This window comes from Equus caballus, chromosome 29 (assembly GCF_041296265.1).
Source record: "Equus caballus isolate H_3958 breed thoroughbred chromosome 29, TB-T2T, whole genome shotgun sequence".
Lineage (NCBI taxonomy): Eukaryota > Metazoa > Chordata > Mammalia > Perissodactyla > Equidae > Equus > Equus caballus.
The window spans coordinates 34,902,502-34,925,586 of NC_091712.1; the positions used below are offsets into that span (position 1 = coordinate 34,902,502).

General features: G+C 39.7%; 1 protein-coding gene across 21 annotated transcripts in view; it reads right to left on the bottom strand.

The window, feature by feature from the left end:
- Window positions 1-23,085, bottom strand: part of CELF2 (CUGBP Elav-like family member 2) — a 789,986-nt gene that overhangs the window by 379,649 nt on the left and 387,252 nt on the right. For all 21 annotated transcript variants that reach the window (XM_070255416.1, XM_070255407.1, XM_070255389.1 and 18 more), the window contains one exon: window positions 8,992-9,027. Coding sequence is in view for 13 of the 21 variants with exons in the window: in XM_070255389.1 (XP_070111490.1) it covers window positions 8,992-9,027 (36 nt within the window). In the remaining 8 variants the exon portion in view is untranslated. The remainder of the gene's footprint in view (window positions 1-8,991; window positions 9,028-23,085) is intronic.

Consider the following 23,085-nt stretch of genomic DNA (forward strand, 5'->3'; position numbering starts at 1 on the left):
ATTACTAAGCAGATAAGGAAAATCTAAAAGGAAAAAAATTAGGGCAGGCCTTTATTAAATTTTAAAGTATGCCTTTGCTATACTCTTATAAAAAGCCAAATAGAGTATCAAAATCTCTGGAGATCACTAGTATAATTTCTTTATCATGTTCCATTTAAAATTTAATTATGCAGTCTACAACAAGAAGAATCTGGGCAGCTTAAATAGGTCATGCAGTGAGTAAGTTAACAATATTCTCAAGTTTTCCTTGTAAAGATGGTTCCTTTGATAGTCTGTTGTACATCAAAACACTATATTATAAAACAAGTATAATTTAATTCAGTCACTATGGACTCTAATATATATCTATTAAGAATGAAATGTTTTGATTTAGGTAATTTGGAGAATTAATGAAAACCATGTTCTTGATCGAGCTGCCCATGATGGATGAGCAGTATTGCATATACATTATCTTTGGGTAATTGTTATTTACATGTATTATAGCAAGGTCAAGGGAATTTTATATTTAATGTGTGGGGTATTTTGCTTTAGATCAATAATCATTCATAGCAAGGCAAAAAATCTATCCACTGAATAATTAATATATGAATTACAGGTTGATATGGCCTATGGCTTGATACACCTTCATTCCCCACCTCAAATTTTAACTAGCATGCAGGTTTCATCTGCTTATAATAAAATAACAAAGTAAACACTGTTCTGAGAACTTTACACGTATCACTTCATTTCATTCTTAGAACAATTGGTCCTACTATCACCCCCATTTTACAGATAAAGAAAACGAGGTACAGAAAAGTTAAGAAACTTACCCAAGGTCACCAAACTGGGATTTGAATACATGCTGGAGTTTGGCTCCAGAGCATACGGGCTGAACCACCTCACTAGGCTTCTTCTTATAGTGCAAGAAGGCATCTTGTCTTAGACCAGATGCTGCTCAAGTGCTGGTAGAAATACTGATCATAAAGCTATCTTTGAATGAGCCACTATAATAGCTACCGTGTATTGATGGTTTTCTGTGTGCCAGACACTGAGCGAAATACTTTACGTGGATTATCTTCTCCAGTGACACTATGAGGTGGGTACCATAATTATTCTAAATCTACAAATGAAAAACTGAGACAGAGATAGTAACTAACTTGCTCAAGTTCACATGACTAAGATACAGCAGACACAAGATTTGAGCATGTCTGAGCCCAAAGCCCAATCTCTTAGCCTCTGTGATAACATACACTCAACAGCAACTGCTCCAAACAGCTTGTCAAGCGTCAAATTTGGGTGAATAACTTTCCAGCCAATAAGATGAATTTTTCTGAATGCCAGGAGTATACAGCAGTGAGCAGAGTGGGAAGGTGAGAGAAGGCAGAAATCATACATCTGGTCTACCACTGGTTCTTTGGGAGCAGGTTTCTTCAATGCTTCCTCCCTCTCTTCCTATTATAGGCTGAATGTTTGTGTCCATTCCCCCTGCCCTCCCCAGCCAAATCCGTATGTTGAAGCCCCAACCCCTAATGTGATGGAATTAGGAGGCGGGGCTTTTGGGAGGTAATTAGTTTTCGATGAGGTCATGAGGGTGGGGTCCTCATGATGGGATTAGAGCTCTTATAAGAGGAGACCAAAAAAAAAAAAAAACCAAACAGAAAAAGAAAGAAGCCAGAGAGCTTGCTCTTTACCCCCACCCCTAGTCATGTGAGGATACAGCAAAAAGGCAGCTATCTGCAAACCAGGAAGCCAGGAAGTGGGTCTTTACCCAGACACTGGGTCTGCCGGCACCTCCATCTTGGATCTCCCAGCTTCCAGAACTTTGAGAAATAAATGTTTGTTATTTAAGCCACCCAATCTATGGTATTTTGTTATAGCAGCTGGAGCAAACCAAGACATTTTCCAATTCAAACTTTTCTTCATTTATGCAAACATCTGTTTGCTCAGATGGTCAAAGACTTATGATATTTATCAGGGACGTGCTATGTTCCAGGCACTGCGGATAAATGACGAACGATAAGAGATGGAGGTAGTGGACAAATTAAAGATAAATTTTGGAGGTTGAGCCGATTGACTTTGCTGATGAATGGAAAGACAATATCTATGATTCTAGGTTCTCATTTGAGCAGTTGGGTTCATGGTGGTAAGGCGGGTGGGGGTGATTCAAGAGTTCTCCTTTTTGCCACATCAAGTTTAAGATTATATATCCAAACGGAGATGTTCAATTGACAGCTGAGAATTCAGATTTGAGCTCTGAAGATTTGAAGAAGTGGGGCTGGAGATATCAAGATGGGAACTACCCACATAAGATGATCTTTAAGATTGTGGAACTAGATGCAATCACTTCCCACATCTTCTCTACACGTGAAGAGAGGAATGGCCAAGGGAAGCCCTGGGACTTCAGCATGTAGAGTCAAGCAGGGGAGGAAGAACAGACAGGAAGACTGAGGAAGGATGGCCAGTGAGAAAGGAAGAAATCCAGGAGAGTTTGGCATGCCAGAAACTAAGAAGGCATTTCATGGAGAAGGAAGGAGTCCCTACTTAATGCAGCTGAGAGGCCAAATAAGAGAACAGATAAAAGGCCATTGGATTTAGCCAGATGAAGGCTGCTATTGACCTTGACTGGGCCAGTTTAGTGGAATGAAAGGGTCAGAAGCCTGGCTGGAATAGGTTGAGGAGAAAATGATGAAAGAAGAACGCTTTGGCAGACATCATTCCTTAAGTACGTAAAAGCCATTTCCCCCTACTCTGAGTCCTACCTTCCTCCTTGATGGCAGACTATGTCCCCCGTTATAAAGGCTGCACATACCAGAAACCCAATTTCCCCTCCCTAAGAGCTTAGGCATGGGCATGAAATTCTTCCCTAAAACAGAGATACATATGAAGAAATGCCTTCTTCACAGGATGTGGTCAGATCTCCATGTGATGGCTGGAACTGCTGAAGTCATATTGTGAGCATGAGGTGTGCCATACCCAACATGCTAAGGATGGCAGAGGAGAGAGAGAATGTACCAGAATGCCAAATTAACCTTGGGCTTTCTCTGACCTCTTGAACTATAGCTACAAACTCAATCTGCATTTTTCAGCCTGATAAAGGTACAGTGCCTTTTAAATGGATTAAGTGAGGAAAATAGTAAGGAAGGATATTGCAAGAGAAAGGTTCATGCAGGAAAGAATTCAGTCAGAGACTGTGAGTGGGGGATACATTGTGAAAAGTTAGGAGCTGGGGGTGGGGGCAGAGAGGAAGAGAGAATACATCTTAACAACTACAACTGTGGCCTCAGAGTCAGTGTGCAGTAAGACGGCTGGGTGCTAGAAGAAAAATTGGAACTGTAAGGTTTGGAAACTAATTACTTAGGTCAGAGGGCTTGTTTTTTATTATTAGCCAAGTAGTGAATCTGAGAAAGGGGATTCTGGGGAATGTAAGTTCTGGGAGTACCATGGGGTCCTGTGTGGAGAACTTCAACTCTTTTTTCTTTCCCCAAATCCATTCAATCGATTTGCCCAGATTATTCGTCTTAAGGAACAGCTTAGAACATTCCCCATATGCACGGTATCAAAGGGAATAACAGCTCCTCAAACTGGAATCTAAACCTTTCACATTAAACTGTCATCCCCTAAGCTCCTCTTCCGGCCTCTGCATTCCATCAACAAGATGGTGCCACTTCCTGTTCCCTGCACACATTTCCTGTACACCTTCCCTGGGCCTCAGTGATGATGTTCCCTCTGTGTAGAGGGCACACATGCCACATGCCCAAACCTGACCCATCCACTCAAGTCCTGCTCAGAAGGTTGATTCCGGATGCTGTCTTTGCTTCCTCCCATTAGAAGTGGCCCATCCTCCTGATGAAATCCCATAGTGCCTTTTGTTTACTTATGTGTCTTTCTACCTTTCCTCTGGCATTAAACACTTTCCACTTAGCAGTGTGCTCATCTGTACCTGCCACACTAGACTAAGCTGCTTAGGGGAGGATATGATCATTTGTTTTCTACCAGAGAGCCTACGAGCATCCTTGGCATACAGCTAGTACTTACACCTTTGTTGAATCAATGAATAAATGATGGATTTTGTAAACACTGATGTGGACCAGGCTTGGATCCCAGGAAAATTGTTCTTTCATAGGAATTATAAAGAAGACAGGAAATCATCATCAATTCTAGATTACTTAGTAAGAGTTTGGCCTGGAAGTACCAACATTTTTTTTTCCTATTTCCCCCACCCACACCCCCCGGCAACCACATTTCTATTGTGTTTCTATGAGTTTGCCTCTTTTTTTAGATTCCACACGTAAGTGATACCATACAGTGTTTGTCTTTCTTTGTCTGGCTTATTTCACTTAGCATAATGCCCCTAAGGTCCATCCGTGTTGTCACAAATGGTAGAATTCCTTCTTTTCTATGGTTGAATAATATTCCAGTGTGTGTGTAAGTATGCATGTGTGCATATCACATCTTCTTTACCCATTCTTCTGTTGACAGACATTTAGGTTCTTTCCATATCTTGACTATTGTGAATAAAACTACAATGAACATGGGAGTACAGATATCTCTTCAATATCTTATTTTCATTTCCTTTGTATATATGCCCAGAAGTGGGATTCCTGGATCATATGGTAGGTCTATTTTCAATTTTTTGAAGAACCTCCGTGTTTTCCATAATAGCTGCATTAATTTACCTTTATACAACCAGTGCACAAGAGTTCCCTTTTCTCCACATCTTTGCCAACACTTGTTATCTCTTATCTTTTTGATGATAGCCATTCTAACAGATGTGAGATGATGTCTTATTGTGGTTTTGATTTGCATTTCCCTGATCATTACTGATGGCAAGTACCTTCTCATGTACCTCCTGGCCATCTGTATGTCTTCTCTGGAAAAATCTTGATTCATGTCCTCTGCTTATTTTTTTAATTGGGTTTTTTTTTTGCTATTGAGTTGTATGAGCTCCTTATATATATTGTGGATATGAACCCTTTATCAGATATATGATTTGCAAGTATTTTCTTCCATTCAGCAGGTTTCCTTTTCATTTTATTGATGGTTTCCTTTGCTGTGCACAAGCTTTTTAGTTTGATGGAGTCCCACTTGTTGATTTTTGCTCCTATTGTCTTTGCATTTGGTATCACCAACATTTTTATCTGCTAATTTCTAAAGGTCTTTCAGAAGATCGCACTTTGTATTGAGGACAATGAGAAAGATGAGGTTGTCTTACCTACCACAGCCCTCCACAGCGCACTGAACACCAGACTTAAAACCCCCCGAGAGCCACAGGGGGTGCGTTGAGTGGCAGAACTCACATGGTTCTCTTTGCCTCCACCTTTTCTTCTTGCTGCTTCCTGGTCAGTCACCCCCATGACTGAGAAATGTGATCAGTCAGAAAGTTCTGTCTTGCCCTTCCACTACATGAAATCTATTTGCTTCAAATTTCGGATAACGAGGCTCAGTAACTTAAGACCAAAATTCCATATGTGAAACTGCAAAGTAATGACTTTTATCTCCCACAGTCACACAAACCAGGCAGTTCTATGTTCTTGGTAGGAGGTCTGCAAACAATAACGCTACAGTGCACAGTGGTGTTCTAGGAATTGGGGGTTCCATTGCTTAGAATGAAACTTGAGCTCCCTAACCCCCTCAAAGGACGTATAGAAATAGATTAAGTTATTGGGTTAAAATACAAGAAAAAAGGTTCAGCTCTTTGATTATTGACTTTAACCTTTGGCCCCTGCCTTCCAGGGTTTATGCTAGAGTCTTGCAAAAGAAGGCACCAGATTTATATACTTAATTATTTTAACCTTCATATACCAATACTTCACATTCCCCAAAGAGCATCCTGACTTTTGGGTGTTATGCTATAAGAACCAGCTCGTGAATCTCTACAGTAGTACTTAAGATACCTCTGTTAAGGTCTACTAAATCGCTTTATTTTCCATATTGTTTAGTTTATGTCAAGTAACAGTGGACTATGCTAACAAGGAATTAAAATGCTCTCTTTTTCAAAAACAGCCACTAATAGTGCACGATTACAGTAAAACCTCTGTTAATATAAAACTTGTTTATACCTTTACTCTGCTATCCAAAATCAAGTGTTATCTCTGTATAGGCATCATTTATATTAAAACCCCAGCTTATCATAACTAATTTAGTGCCTCTACTCTGTTTGAGCAATTGGGGTCTTACCATGATTTAATTAAAACACATCTACCCAAACTAAACACCCTCGATCATTAAAAAAGATCTTGAAAGACATGCTTGTAATGGAAAAAAAAGCAGTTGTCCAGATTGCTAAGTTGTCCTTTGCTACAGCAAAATAAAAGCAAGGAATCATACATAAGATTGAAAACGATCATTTTCATGGTTCTAGAAATGAAACCATACATCCCATTTCCAGGACGCCTCAAGATAAACAGGACAGCATGAGTAGTACGTGTAGCAAGCTTAAATATTTGTTTTAATCCCAACAAGATCATTGGTTTTAATATTTATAATATAATTACAATGCTTAGTGCATGTTCCTCATATAATCTAATTTTTTCTGGTGACATATTATTATTAGGATTTAATTTCAGCAATGGCAAGAATTCAAAAACACATTTAGGTTATCATTAGCAATGAGAAACAAACCTGGTGCCTGTTCCAGCACCTTGTGCACATACCTCATTTCAACTTCAAAGCATTTTTAACTAGCAAGGCACAATCTACCGCTATGGGATTTGTACATTTTCACAGAATATTATCAACTAGTGGTGAGCTCCTTTAAATTAATGCCATGTAAGGCAATTAAAGCTGAAATACTCCACCTTTATGCGATATTTGTAAATGGCCTTTTGGAAAATTTCAAGACAGTCAAAGCCAAGGAAAACCAAATCATAAAACTGCTATAAAATGCCGCTGTCTTTGTTCCCAGCCGCATCTCACTAGTTAGCAGTTGACAGAATATTCCATTTTTCCTAGATGTCATAGCATAAGCATGCTTTTAGGACTAAAAGGATAAAAAACCCAAAGCATCATGTTCCGCTAATCATTAGCTGACAAACAAACAAAATAACTACAGGTGCCTTGTTCTAAATAGCATCAAGGTTTTCCAGGGCTCATTTGTACTTTCCCAGTGACAGGCTGAAGAAATCTGAAGAAAGGCTGGAAGCTGAACAACGGATGGAATTCTATAAGATTGAACAAACAAACAAACGTTAGCAAAAGAAATAGTCTGGCTGCCAAGAGAAGTATTCATCATGAAATAATTATATTATTTCATGTTAATGTGCGGAAGGGAAATAATTGTCAATGGATATGCCCCAAACTGCCCTGAAGAAAGTCAAAAATATACCTGAGGCTCTATGAGAAGCATAAATGAGAAAGAACTGACATATTATTTCTCACAACCTAATTGCCAAGCTTTACAATGACTGCGAATTGCAGTTCGAATGGGATTGTTGTCATGTTTATTTTCAACGTGATGCAACATTAGAATAACAGAAACTCATGAAAAAAAAAATAAGTAGGCTCATTACTAAAATACCTCCCACCAAACTCCAGAAGAGATTGGACTCTCCCTGGAGTCATAAACCAGCTGCAATAGAAGATCCTTCGCAGTGAATGTGGCAACTGCTGCTTGGTATTCACGATACAATGCTACTTAATAGAATTCAGGGTATGCTCCAGATTTCTCAGACAACTGAGTGATTTTTATCTGCATGATTACAGCTCCGTGTAGGTCTCATCTGACAATATGAGGGTGGTCCGTTTCTTAGCCATTCTAGAAAAGTTTGAAAGTCATTCTTCATTCCATTATTTTGGGATTAACTTCTTCACCACAAACATGGGCAGATACACAACTCTCTCTCTCCCTGAAAATAATGGATGCTTAGGTCTTCACAGTGGACTTTCTTCAGAGTGAAGGCAGAATGATAAACAAACTCACTGGGGACACACCAGAACACACGGACGGTTTTAGCCCTGTAGACCAGCAAACAGTTGAAATGTTTCTTGGGGACGTTAGCCAAAGAATTAAGACATATAGTAATTTAAATATTTGGATCACAGTAAACAGTTTTTTGGCAATATTAGTCATGATCCTATGAGCAAAGATTTTCTTTACCTAAAAAAAGCAACCAAATGTGCTTATCTTCTGTAACAGATGGTAACGATATGTACTTTCCCCCTCTGTTCATTATCACATTTTCTTCCCTCTCTTTTTCTCGTTCTTGAGTGTCTCCTGATTTCCATTTCCAACAGTTTGCCAGCAATACCCCACAGCCTATTCATTCATTCATTTTTGTTATTGAGCACCTCCAAAGACTAGGGCACGATGCTAGATGCTCTATGCAATGCCCACTAAAATCTCTCTTAAAATACTGCCACTCCCTTTCTTTCCTCTAATAAACAATGGCAATCATTTTGATGGCTTGTCATCTATAATTTGCATCCTGTTAATATCTTATTTCATATAATGACATAAAATATCAAAAATACATAAAATACATTGACCAATTTATATTTTGATTTCTTTTCCTGGTGGAGTATTAATATTAAGCATTTATTTAAATGGTGATAAGAACTACAAATGTATTTATAGTATCATCAAAACCATGATGTAAGTTCTTTAGAGAAAGCTGGGGATTCTCTCATAAATCTACAAATCCTTGAATGCAATAACCGTCATGGATATCCTAAAGAAACAAACAATTTAATGTGGTTTTAGATTGCCAATTCCTGTGAATATAATAAAGGAAGCAGCATGTTTATGGTTTCTGTGAAGAATGTGGCTCATATATACATCTCCGAAGACATGATATAACTTCAGAAGAATGAGAATGGTTTCCCTAAGTCATCTATGGACATCACCCTCGTTACTTCTTGGCTACCTCAAGCCTATGTGGCTCATACACAGATTCTGGAATTGACAGAGTGAAATACAAGGCCTTAAAATCTGACAATCCTCTCCAAGAGGACACAGCACTTCTTTCGGGGTGAATCAGAAATCATGCACAGAATAAGGAAGGTTCGCCTGCTCACCTTGGTAGACTTCCAGCTAACTCTGTGGTTGTCTCTCTGGAGGAGAAAAAGAAGATAAGTATGATTAGCTTACTTTGGCAAATTATAAAAATATGTTTAATAAAACCATAATATAATGCACCAAGTCATGACAGTATCTATGTGTGCAGAAGACACTTTCTATGCAGCTGTTTAGAAATGTCAAATTGACTAGTCACATTTCTGATTAATTGCCATAAACATTTCAATGGTTACTGTCAAAGGAAGTTTTACACACATGCAAAATCTCTACCTCTGCTTTCTGGTGGTAGAACTTAACTGTGTTTAAAACATTAAAATTTAAAACTGTACAACATACAGAAGAAAAATGGGAGGGGAAAAAATCCCAATCCACCTTTTAGTTATTTTCCAGTTAAACAAAGCACCTGTGTGCTCTTTCCGAGAGTCACCTAGGAACAAACTTCTTTGAGGATGTGTCTTCGTGTTGATGATCTCTGTCACCGGAGGTTCATGAAGGAACACGTTTAACACAAAATCCAATTCTTTCAGTAGCATATTGATTTTCATTTCTTTGTTATAATGTCCTACCAGTTGGGATTGGTGAAGGCAGATGCTATGACAATTCAAATGGCACAAAAGATAAGTCACTCACTGAAGGCTCTATAGCGTATTAATAAGAGTGACTTGAGAAAAGTTTCAAAACTAACTTTTTCCTAATTGCAATAGCTTGTCTTTCAATCAGAGCTGTGCTCGTGGAAGCAACCGGGAGCAAGGAGGAGGAGGAAGAGATGGAGGTTTAACGTTAGGATATTTTAAAAGCTGAGGTGGGCTCAACTTTAGACGGAAGGATTAAAGATATAATTCTTAGGAATAGCAGTGCGTAATCTTCTTCACATCATGTAATCCCTTTAAGAATATGAGTAAAGATGCGAACACCTTACATAGAAAAAATAACAATATACACAAGCATATACACACAAAATGTGGCGCACAATTGTAGATGGTTCATGAGCATCTTAGAGCTAACTTGTCAACCTTCAGTTAAGAATCTCAGCTTTAAATTTACACTGTCTTTACTCATCTTGTTTACCCAAATAAACGACTTCCTCCTCCATGAAGTTTCTCTGACCCTCCCAGCTTCTAGAACTCCCTCCCACCTATTGTCTCTGACAGTACCTGAGCACTGTTGGAATGTACTTGTTCCCATAGAGCCATGCTGCCTTAAAAATACCAGTGATTATGAGTTCAGCTTCTATAGAAATGTTCTTTCCCAAATAACCACACAATATGAAACCTTCAGCTTTTATTGCTCCAGAAATTGGCTTTTGAGAGAATATTTCCATTCCCTCAGCAAAACCACAGTTGAAGGCATTGTCACATGTATTCATCTCTTCTGAGAATTTAGTGCTTGCATAAGAAATTTCTCCTTCCAAACAGAATCTGGAATTGTGGGTACCCCAGCTGAGAAGGCTCCCTCCCTTTAGTCTTTCTTTATAACATCACAACAGAAATATCTTTTAAACTTGATTTCATTATTTATCATTTTGCCACTTGCGACCAACGTATATGAGTACTCCAAAAATACTTGTTCAATTTGTAAGGAATGAATTAATGAACTTTTGTGATCTTGTTGCCCTTGAGGGATGGGTCTATGTTTAGAGCTTGCTCATAGTAACAGCAGCATCCTAGGGGTTAAGGTATAATAACCTTTTATTCTTTCTAATCTTTTAACTCTTTATTTTTGCTTTCCAGGTTATACATATTTTAATATTATCAGTCCCCCTGGTATCTTTTAAAACTATACTAGACAGACATTATAATAAATCCATTTAAATCACAGTAGAGTAGCATTTCTCAACCTTGGCAATATAGTGACATCTTGAGTCAGAAAATCCTTTGTTGTGGGGGGTGGTGCTATGCATTGTAGGACGTTTAGCAGCACCCCTGGCCCCTACCCAATAGATGCCAGTAGTGTGCCCCGTTCCCATTTGTGACAATCAAAATGTCTCCAGACATTGTCAAATGTCTCCTGGGGGCAAAACTGTCCTCAGTGGAGAACCACTGCCATAGAGCAATAGAAGGCAAATGTCTACAATGGACCTCTGTTTTATTACTGGATTAATCCACATTCTCCATTCTCGTGGAGAAACATAGTGACTGAGCCCTCTCAAGAATGCCTGTTTCACTTTAGCTTCTGTTGCCTAAGTTTGCATGCTTACCAAGTCTATGTTGTGTTTGTTCCCCAAAACGTTTATGTTAGTGACACTCATTCTAGTTTTTAAATTTAATTAAACATGATATAAAACCAATGAACTAGGAGTATGGAAAAGTTCTTGTTTCTAGGAAAACTAAGTTGGATTCTTTGCAAAGATTAAAAACAACAAGTGGCTAAAGAAACTTGATGCTGAATTAGGTCTGGGGGCAAGACAACGATAAATATGGCCGGGGGGAGACAAGATTTCCACAAGCATCTTTAAGTTCTTGTTCCTCTTAAAAATAAACTAGAAATTCCTAATGGTAAATTATGGGTGTGATTTGTGCATGAAAGACAATATAGAACTCCGTTTGGGAAACCCACACACTCAAGGTGTTGGCCTTACCTTTAGAGCAAAAGACAAATACTGGGAAAAAGTTATGCTCTCCACATCGTAAGTACTAGCAGGAGAAAGTTATGTTTTACACAACTGTGTCCTCAAAAATTTACTTACAGGTATTGCTTTATAGGAAAAGTAATTTTTGGCGAACGTGAATGAATGGATGAACAAAGTTTAAATTACAAGATGTTAACTAAAAACCTGAAGATTCCATTGGAGCATGTAGCTCCACGATTAAAAAACCATATAAAGAATCTCTGTATCTGACGGCAACAATGCAGCCAGGACTCACCAACCAATCGCCATTTTCGAAATTAGCGAAACACCAGAGCTTTTAAATGATGACCTGTTCATTTTACCCACTTACTATTGCCAACAACTGATCTGAATTATTCAAGTTTACGTGAATTTACACCTTTTGCCAAGAAATCCTTGAGGAAAATAAATTTAGCATACTATGCTATGCTTCATCTAAATAATGCTTCATAACTCAATTAAAAGAACTTAAAGAGGGTGACATATTGAAAATTTTTAGGGCTGTGAAACTACTCTGTGTGGTACCACAATAAGGGATACAGGTCATTACACATTTGTCCAAATCCATAGGATGTACAATGCCAAGAGCGAACCCTAATGTCAGCTGTGGACTTTGGTGATAACACTGTGTCAGTGCCGGTTCACTGATTATAACAAAGGCACCACTCTTGTGGGGGATGTTGATAATGGGGAGGCTGTACATGTGTGGGGTCAGAAGACATACGGGAAATCTCTGTACCTTTTCCTCAATTTTGCTGTGAACCTATTCCTATTCCTTCTGCCTTGTGCTTGGGGTCTCTACGTCCCAGAATGTAATAATAACATGCCCTTTGATCGAGAATTGTTGGATCAATCAACAATGCAAACAAACAAGACAGCCCTCTGCAAATTTGAAGTTGTGCTATAAAATTATTTTATCAAAGGAAAAAACCAGAAAAGTACCTTGCAAAAGCAGACAAATGTCCCTTGTGTATTATATACAGTTTTTGTAGATTATTTAGCAATCCTTAAAAAACAACTTTAATTTTAAACGTGTAGAACATTCATCAGTGCACAGAGTGGTGCCAGCTTTTATCAGCTGTCTGAAATAGCACACTTCCTCGTCATCTCCTATCCCTTCCCATTCCCGAACCATGCAAACAGTTCTTTTTTTAGGAAGTGTTGAAGCAAGAGCACACCATCTATTTCTGTGCAGCTTGCCAGTTTCCAAAATTAGCCAACAACTATAAAACAGAGGACATGAGCCCCGGTGCTAATTGTGTGTCAGCATGACAAATATTTTTAAGACCAGGAATGTTTCTCTCCAGTGGTAACTTTGATTCTCCCAAAAGTACAAAGACTTCTTTAAAATATATTTTATTTTCACTGCCTGTCCTGCAAACAATTTCATTTTAATGTTCTGGTTGTAATAGAAGCGAGATTTTCTTTATTTTAATTAAGAGGGAAAGTCTCAACAATGAAGCAGATTTCTTTTCTGTTTTGTTGGTCACTTGGGTTTGGGGCAAATTGTGAGTCTTTAAAGTTGAATCTATTTCCAAATAATACGTAGCCAAGAAGATTAGCTTAAAGGCATCATTACAAATCCGTATATTAATTTAGAAAGTTAACTTTTTCTTTATTTAATGAGGTCACATTGTTTTATAACACTATATAAATTTCAGGTGTATATCGTTATATTTCAACTTCTATATAGACTGCATCATGTTCACCACCAAAACTCTGGTTGCCATCGGTCACCGTACACATGTGCCCCTTTACCCCTCCCCTCACCCCCTTCCCCTCTGGTAACCACCAATCTGGTCTCCACAGTATCTGTTAATCTGTTAATCTCCACCATGTTTGTTAATCTTGTGAAGTGAAGTGATGTGATATGGTAATTGTCTTTCTCCATCTGACTTATTTATTTCACTTAGCATAATACCCTCAACGTCCACAGTTAACTATTTCTTATAAGGTGAACCTTAGCTCTGGGGAATCCAAACACTTCTGAAATGAAAGTTTCTTCTCTGATAAAGAAAGACACTGTCCCTTCCCCTTGCTCTGACTTTCTCTCAGATCATTTATTTGTCTTTATGTTTTATTTTGGCCCTTATTTATTTTTTCTCTTCCACTTTTAGCCCTCCTAAATTTTCACTCACATGATTAAAATATCAGTGTGTGTGTGTACGCGTACACGTGTGCCTGTATATAAACACTAGCAATTATTCCCACATGGTGAAATCTACACACATAGACACACACACACACACACATGCTCACATTTTTGAGGCTCTTATTTAATACCAGCCACTACTCTAAGCCATTGACATGTGTCCACACACTTAATCCTCATAAAAATCCTCATGAAGTCGTCACCATGATTCAACTACAAGATGATGAGGAAAATGGGACACAAAAATGTTGAGTAGCTTCCCAAAGCCACTCAGCTAGTGAGGGACAGAGCCATGATCTGAACCCAGGCGGTCTGTCCCCAGAGCCTATGCCTTTGATCACTGTGCTACACTGCTGCTAGTCAGGATATATAAGCTACAGACATGATATGTATCTTCTACATTCATTCATTGGTTCTGGATTCTGTTCTATAGCAGTCAACAACAACAAAAAATGGCCTCACTCCTAGGAACTTTCTAATCTAGAAGCAGGAGATAGACAAAAAACAAATGGAGATTTATTACTATCTTACGTAGTATACGTTATGGAGAGCAATGAAGCAAGGCAGGGGCTAGAACCTAAAGGCAGGGTTGGGGGTATTATTTCCCACCTGGTGGTCAGGAAGGGCTGCGTGATAAGGAGACTGTGTGAATATGGGAATGCAGGAAACACGTCCACGTCTACCCCCACCTTAACTTCTTATGCCCATTTCTTTCCTTTGCACTATTGCTTTTCCTTCTTTTCAGCGAATATTCACCGAGTATCCACTGCGTGAAGCAGACAATTGTAGATGTTGCTGTGGTTTAAAAAAAATGATAGGCGGTCTGGATCTGTACGTTCAAAATGCTGACAAACTAAAAGGGAGATGAGACCCTGAGATAAACTCACCCTGTCACTTAGAAAACTGCAGGTTTCGACAAGAGCTCCTTCACGTCACTCCAGAGGCTGGCCAGCCTCTCAAAGCCACTCCGACGTGGAAGCCGATGAAACATCAGCTGGCAACATTCACAGAAGTGGTCCTGCCTACAGACCGACTTCACAAGAGGTACCACTCCAATCTCCTTCTGCCCAGCCTGCATTCACGGGGATTAACCCTTCCATACCTCTCAGTTATAAAATTAAGGCTACAAGGTGGAGTTTTTCTTCCAACCACTCTTGGTGTTCAGCTCGGGCTGAGGGTTGCCACTGTGGAGAGCCGGAACTTCCATGTACCAAATCCATCAGGAAGCAGGGACGTACTGGGGCGCGTTTGGAATTAGCAACCTGTATCTGGCAGCAGGCACACACACAATCTGGGTGGTCAGAAGACGTGCTGCATTAAGATCAATTTAGCGTAATTACTGGCCTATCCCGCCTCCATCTCAATAGGCAAGTCCTAGCCAGAATCCTTGCTAAGGTTTTTTTTCGGTTCAAGATTTCTTCAGATTGTTTTGGTATTCTTTAGAAAATACAGCTACAGATTTGTGCCTTTGTTTCTGTTCTTGTGCTCCAGTGTCTTGAAAATAAAATTGCTGCGGGTTTCTCTTAATTGACTCTGAAAAACTGTCCATCTGGCCCTGACCGTCATCTGTGAGGGGGCCACTGTTTAAATAGCTCTTCCATCTCTCCGTCTTTTCAAGATGACGTGAAGGACTTGTTTTCTTTTCTTTCAAAAATGTCATCTTGACACTTCGCTCAAGAATGCACCTGGGAAGAGGGGGCACGTCCTCGAGACTGCTGGTGGCATTAGGAGGAGGAGGTCTCCAACACACTTGGGTTTCCCTATTAAACATCCTACTCTTCATGCTCTGTGAATCTACCGCAGTTAAATTATGTGATCCAGTGATGACCCGAGTCAGCCATTAGTAACAATTCCTGCTCATTAAAACTCACTTATTCAGCCTTTAGCAACAGCAAATGCAACCAGCCCTGGAGGACAGTCGCAGAGCCTAGAAATGGCACATTACCTTTCATTTACCAACTTGTACTCTCAGAGACAGAAAGAAAGGCAAAAACAAAAAAACAGACAAGTCGTATGTAAGGCTGTGTGTATGTGTCTTTTTTCAAAGCTCTGTTAACAAAATGACATCTCTCTCTCAAAAAAAGTGTATTTCCTTCAAATACTATGCTTTTGCAAGGGGGAGGGGGTTTCAGACACTAGAAGATCTCCACATTTAATATTACTGGGTTATTGTGCTCTAAGCTTTACTGCAGTTCACAAGGGGGCTTCTTAAGGGAAAATATACCAAAAAATTATTAATTGAAAATAAAATTTTTTCTTTGATAAATCAGTTTAAAAGGAAGCCCATTTTGCAATAATGCCTAATTTTTCTCTATTAGCTCCCAGGGACATAATATCACCAATAAGTCCTCTTAATGAGAGAAAATCATCCCACTCCTGATCATTTCTAGATCAAAGAGGGATTTGCAAACACCAGCCTGCATTGTAATGTTTGACTAATGGCCTAATCCATCAACCGACAAGTATTGGTATTGAGTTCATTAGCATTTATTATTAGCATTTATTTATTAATTTGTTCAACAAATAGTTCTTCAGCTCCTACTATGTGCCAATTTCTATGTGCTGGGGGTTGAGCAGGCAATAAACAAATATGGACCCCTCCCCCACAAGGTGGACCATTGAGTGCGGAAGCCATGGCAACAAACATTCACGCAGAGGAATGCCTACTTGTAAGTTGCAAGATGAGATTGAATGAGCACCATCCCATGATGATCCTCTTCTGTGGAGGTTTTTAGGAAAACAAATCCAGAGAGACTTCATTAACATAACACCAAAGTCATGACTGATGAAACAGACTTGAACAAGAGGAAGGATGTTTTGTCTTACAGATGCTGCCTTTTCCCAGTGAGAACTTGCAGGACATCGTGTGCTTTTCCAGGATGGCCTCTGGCCTTGAGGAGGGCATCAGAGGGCTGAAGATACACAGAGGATTGGGGGCAGGAGAGAAGAGGGAGAAAAAGATGGCGGCTTCTGACAGCTGCAGTAAAACTCTATACGGGATGAAGTGACAATGAAAAAAAATGGAGAGATGGGTTACACCAGCTCCTGAACTCCTGGTCTGTTTCAGATTGGCTAAGAGTCTGATGACTTCCTCCCCCTTCACAGCACGACCTGCAGGCCCTGCCAGGTGCTGGGTGCTTTAGGGCTTTCAAGAACACAAGCTGGAACTTAGGACCCTTGGCCTTGTTGGTTTCCACCAGATATCCGGAAGTAAGGGACATTTATGCTTCTATTTGGCGGCAGAGTAGCTGTGACCTCTGCCAAAAGGACAGCCCCTCAAAGGGCTTCCCTCTATGGGGACCTGGCCTCCAACTTGCAGTGGGGAATGGGGCTCAGGCCAAGTTATTGAGCCCCTCTTTTTTTAATGAAAAAAATGTACCAGAAATTCTGTCAACGCTGACTTTGGCTATAGGGTTGAAAGCTCAGAGCAGCCAGTCATGGAAACTGGAAAGTAATAAAGGCTGTTCAGATGTGATCTGGGGGAATTTTGCTTTTTGGTTTGTTTTTTATTTTTTCCTTTTCAGAACAGTGACCATAAACACATAATAAAATGTTCCCTTCTCCTGAAGCTAAAGAATCCACTTCTTTTCTCCAATAGTGTTTTCATTTTCTACAACGTCTACCCTTACACAGTCCTGGATGAGGACTAGGATGGCGCTATTACTCCTCATTTTGCAGATGAGTCAAGTGGGGCTCCAAGAGGTTTGAGAGTTGGCGATAAAACAGTCAAGTCGTGGACTCCTACCCAGCCCTTCTGACTATAAAGGCGGCCCTGCCCATCAGAGGGATGGGCAGAAAGACAGAACACCATCTGTGTTCTCAGCACAAAAGGACGAATGAGATGAAAATCCTCCCATTCATGGGATCCTTTTGCCCTCCTTAAATGTGCCCATTTGAAATAACATGACTCTGAGAGCTATCCACAGAGGGGTAGTTAATGCTATTTTAGATCCTTCACATTTTCCATGGACTTCTTGGACTCTGCTGGGTAAATTAAGTGTGGTATTCATTGCTACCTCTGAAAATTCAAATCTGTGTATTCAACTATGGTGGGTCAGGTCCAAATCTCTCATTTAACAATCGCCAATATGTGTCTTTTGTGGCAATGGGAATTTTGAATGAACCTTCAGTACATTCACAGATGACAATTATATCTCTACAATCACTAAAAAAAATAAATAAATAAAATAAAGCCACAGAAATGGAATCAACAGTAAAAGAGCTAAATTATAGATAACAGAATATTCATAAAACTGTACCTCATCTCATGAATGTGGGTGCACTGTCTGTATGCCAGGATTTCTTTAGCCATTGGTGATATTCAGCATATTGCAATTGAGTGCAATTATAGTTAGCTATAATTAAGAACAATTACAGCTTTTATTTCTCTACTTGTTCTTTAAAAGCACATTTGTAATAAAACTTTTTTTTAAAAGGTGAAGAATATAATTATACATCCTTATAACGTCTCAAATAATTAGTTTGACTAAAGTTTCTTCTGGAACAATTTTCATTTTAACTGTCAGATCTGCCATTTATAGTCAATGGAACATACTTAAAAAAAAATTTCATCATTAACCTTTTCACCCCATATAGCTGTATAGGAATTATTGGTACAAATGGAAGGTTTCAGTATTTAAATCTCTAGGGCCTGCAGAAAGCTGTAAAAAAAATTTTCCCGTTTAGTTGTGTATGTGTGTGTGTGTGCATGTGGACATGTATGCCTGTGTGTCTTTTAATAAAAAAAGAAATGCTATATTTATAGAGTATGTTTTCTTGCTCAAGATTTTTTTGGGAAAAAAATTGCTTGTGATAGAAAGGTGTATTCTTTAATTCTACATTACAGAACACTGTCCTCTTTGTTTATTTATTGCATGTTTATGCAATGCTAAAAGTAAGAAGTCCCTGGATTGTGACAGATTCTCTGGAGCACAGGGTCAATATCAGCCTAATAGAATCAGTGCTTAATTAGGATCAGTGAAACACTACCTTCTCATAAATCTAGCCTCTAACTCAACTCCGTTTGTCGCTGTCTCCCCGGCTCGACTGTGAAGCCCATGAGGGCAGGACGATCTCTTGTCCATCTTTCTCTCCAGCCCGCAGGACAGAGTGTGGCTCTCGTAAAGTGCTCCATAAACTGAATATGTTGAATCGATGAAGAGGGCTTTTTTAAGGTCTTTCCCATTTATGTTGGGAATAATTGAAAATTAATCACCTGAATGACTTTGAAGATAGAAGAAAATTAGGTAATACAACTCTGGAAATTAAGGATATTTTCACCACTTATCTGGTTGAATTAGCTGTCCTGGGAAATAAACTGTTAGCAAAGTCTGCATGCCTGAGGAAACGGTGGGGGGGAGGGGGGGGGCGGGGCGGGGGAGGGGGGTTGGAATAGATAATCTTTTAAGGCTTTTACAACCTTGATATTATCTAATCGTTTACGAATTTAAACCAAACTTTAAAGGCAATTAACATGGGCATGTGACGTTTTGTGTAGCGTGGATAAATAGCAACCCCATCCACAGGACAGATCATTAGTGTCAAAGATACTAATACATTGAGACATTATTCATTAAAAATAATCTTAATATTCAAAATATCAAAACACACTCAGATACAGTTTATATTGTAAAGTCAATCACTTAGTCCATAACAGCCATCAATTATTATATATTTACTATGTTTCACCTTGCTTAGCACTTTACATGAATTCTCTTTTATTCTCCACGACTGTTAGTTATTATTATGTCCATTTTTTCAGATAAGGAAACTGAGGCTTAGGGAAGTCAAGTAAATTTGAATCCAGACCCGGCCAACTCTAAAATAAATGGTTAAAACAAGAAAACAAAACAAAACATGGCTAATCGTTGTCAAAAGTCACCAAAAGTAGGCTGATAATCTGGGTGGACCTCTATCTGTAGCAATCTAATGGCTGAAATGAGAGAAACAGGGATCTGAGAAAAAAGTTTCACTCCCCAACTGAAGTTTTCTTATAGCTCTATAAGCTTTCAACTCACAGGTTCTCAGACATAGATACTTTCTTTGAAAAAGGTCTGTATGTAGCAGAGGTGTTGAGGGCAGATATGGGGGTCCAGTGATATATCTCAGGGTCAGGTCTAGGGTTAGGGGTTAGTTTGAGCTACTTCTGGGTACACACCCTCACCCAAATACCCAAGAAGGAGCTGACATGGCCATTCATCGTAGCACTGTCTGTCACTGAACAATCTGAATGCCAGGAATAAGGTAGTGGTGAAATAAACTGTGCTACACCCACACTGTGGAACATCCATGAGCAGTTAGAAAGAACGAGGTAGCCTTCTGTGTTCAAAAATGGGTGGAATTCCAAGGCATGTTGCATGATAAAAAGAATATGGCGTAGAATAATATGTTGGGTTTTATGCTGTTGATGCTATAAACAAACACAGAACAAGATGTTTCACGGGTCCATTTGAGTATGGAAATGTATAGATACAGGTCTAGAAGGAAAGACAGCAGGTGGATAGATGGTAGCCGCTGCAGAAAGGGGAGTGATGGCCATAGAAAATTTCAGTCTTATACACGAAGTTTGCTTTTTCTAAGGCCACTCAGTCAACTCAAGAGCTCAGAGGGTGACCTGCCATTTCCAGGGCAGCAGCAGGGCCTCCAGTTCTCCAGGGAGAGAAGGCACCAGGGTGCATGAGTGATTGTGGCATCTCCTGAAGGGTGGCAGGAACTGGGCACCCACCCTCTGCCCCAGCTGCCAGGGGAGGGCTGCAGGCACTGGTTTGTGATGGGACAGTGGGTGCACATCACGCTCTGTGCACGCGACCTGCCTCCCACGTGTGATGCCCACCTACCAGGCTGTGGATGGGATACCTAACCACATCCAAGGCTGCGCTAGGTCCAGCCACACTGCCAGCACGTTGCTCATGGCTTTGGGATGTGCACAGGCCTGGGGATCTGCCTGCCCAGAGAAGGGCGACAGTGAGCCCAGGTTTGCTGCCCAATGGCTGCACAGTGGTCCTCCCGTCCACTAGGGGTGCTAGGGAAGATCCCCACTCAGCATCAGAGCTCTATGCCACTGTTCCAGGTCAACTTTCACCAAGGGCAGCCAGGGACAGTTTGAGGGGACTTGGGTGGACACCTATGACCAGAAACGCCTGTCCAAAAAAAGGGCTGCTTATTCAAAATCTCATTTCACTGGGGCCAGCCTGGAGGCATAGTGGTTAAGTTTGTGTGCTCCACTTCAGCAGTCCAGGGTTCGTGGGTTCAGATCCTGGTGGGGACCTACACACTGTTCATCAAGCCATGCTGTGGTGGCATCCCACATACAAAATAGAGGAAGATTGGCACAGATGTTAGCTCAGGGCCAATCTTCCTCACACACATACACACAAAACCAAAACACCGCATTCACTTGGTCAGTTTGGCCTACAAGTATGTAGGTAGATTCCTGAAAGGTATGCAAAACCAATTTTTTATGTATTGATCAATTTTAGATGCCCTCAAGAAGCTTTCCTGTTTAAAGGAGCCCTTTGAGGACTCTGTTTTGGTAAGGAATATAGTCAATCTCTCACTTGTTTTGTAAACTGTATCTTGGGAAATCAGATTTACTAATTGGAAAGTTTCATAATTAACAGAATTCTCTGTGGTAAGGGTTAAGTGGAAAGAAGGGGGTATTTCAACCAATAAAAATAAGTCCTAGATGACCACTATGGCCTGAGTTCTACATGGAATGATTCACTTTTTCATCTACCATCGTGGGAGTAGGAAGGTTAGCTTTTTCTGCGGTGGTGGACTGGTGGGACACTGATGTTCCACAAATATTACAGAGAAGTTGTAAAGAGTGAATGTGAATGGAACCATCTGAACAAAACACTCCAGTGGAACACGTCACTTAGCTTATATGTGTAGTCAGGGCCAGTCTTACTCAGGTTAGGAGATGATGTTGGGAGCTTCAAGGAAATTCTCTGTTCTCTCACTAACCTAAACTCCCAGATGGCTTCTCTGAGAGCTGAAATTTCCATCCCTCCCTTCTTCTTTCCCACCCTCCTTCCGTTCTTTCCTTCCTTCCTCCTGCCCTCCCTCCCTTCCTCCCCTTCCCTTCTCTTTCTCCTCCTCCTTTAGGAAGACTTTCTCTCAGCTTTACTGGGATATACTTGATAGACAATAAACTGCATATTCTTGAAGTGTAGGATTTGTTAAGTGTGACGTATGTATATGCCCGTGAAACTATTGCCGCAATCTAGATAACAAATATATCCATCGACCCCAAAAGTTTCCTCCTGTCCCTTGGTAATCCCCTCCCCCATCCCTTCCCCTTTCCCAAGTAAGCACTAATCTGCTTTCTGTCACTCTACATTAGTTTGCGTTTCCTAGAATTTTATATAAATAGAATCATATAGTATTACTTTTTTTGGTCTGGCGTCTTTTACTCGGCATAATCATTTTGAGATTCACCCATGTTGTAGCCTATATCAACAGTTCATTCTCTTTTCTTGTTGAATACCATTCCATTGTATGAATATGCCACAGTTTATCCATTCTTTTCTTGATGGACATGTGGGTTCTTTCCATGTTTTGACTATTATAACTAAAACTGCTATAGACGTTCAGGTACACATCTTTGTATGGAAATTGTAAGATTTTCTTTCTTTGGGGAAACATCTAGGAGCAGATTGGCTACCTCTTAGGGTAGGTGTGTATTTAATTTTTTAGGAAACTGCCAAACTGTTTTCTAGAGTGATTGTACCATTTTACATTCTCACCAGGAATTTTATGAGAGTTCCAGTACTTCCACTCTATGATTTGATATGATCAGTCTTTTTAATTTTAGCCATTCTAATAGGTGTAGAGTGGTAGCTCTTTATAGATTTAATCTGCTTTCCCCTAATAACTAAGGATATTAAGAATCTTTTCAGGTGCTTATTTGACACTGTATTTTCTTTGGGAAAGTGCCTGTTCAAATCTTCTGCTCAATTTTTTAAAAAATTGGGTTGTTTGTTTTCTTATTGTTGAGTTTTCAGGGTTCTTTATCAGATCTATAATTTACAAATGTTTTCTCCTAGTCTGTGACCTGTCTTCATTCTTGTAATGATTTCTCTCAAAGGGAAGATTTTTTTTTTTATGATGTCCAATTTATCAACATCTGGATCATTCTTTTTAGAGTTGTATCTAAGACATCTTTGCCTACTCAAAGTCACAAAGATTTTCTCCAGTATTTTCTTCTAGAAGTTTTATAGTTTTAAATTTTATATTTAGTCCTGTGATAAGTTTGAGTTAATTCTTTTTATATGGAGTAAGGATCAAAAAGTTTGCTTGTTCATTTATTTTTTGCATGTGGATGTTTAGTTG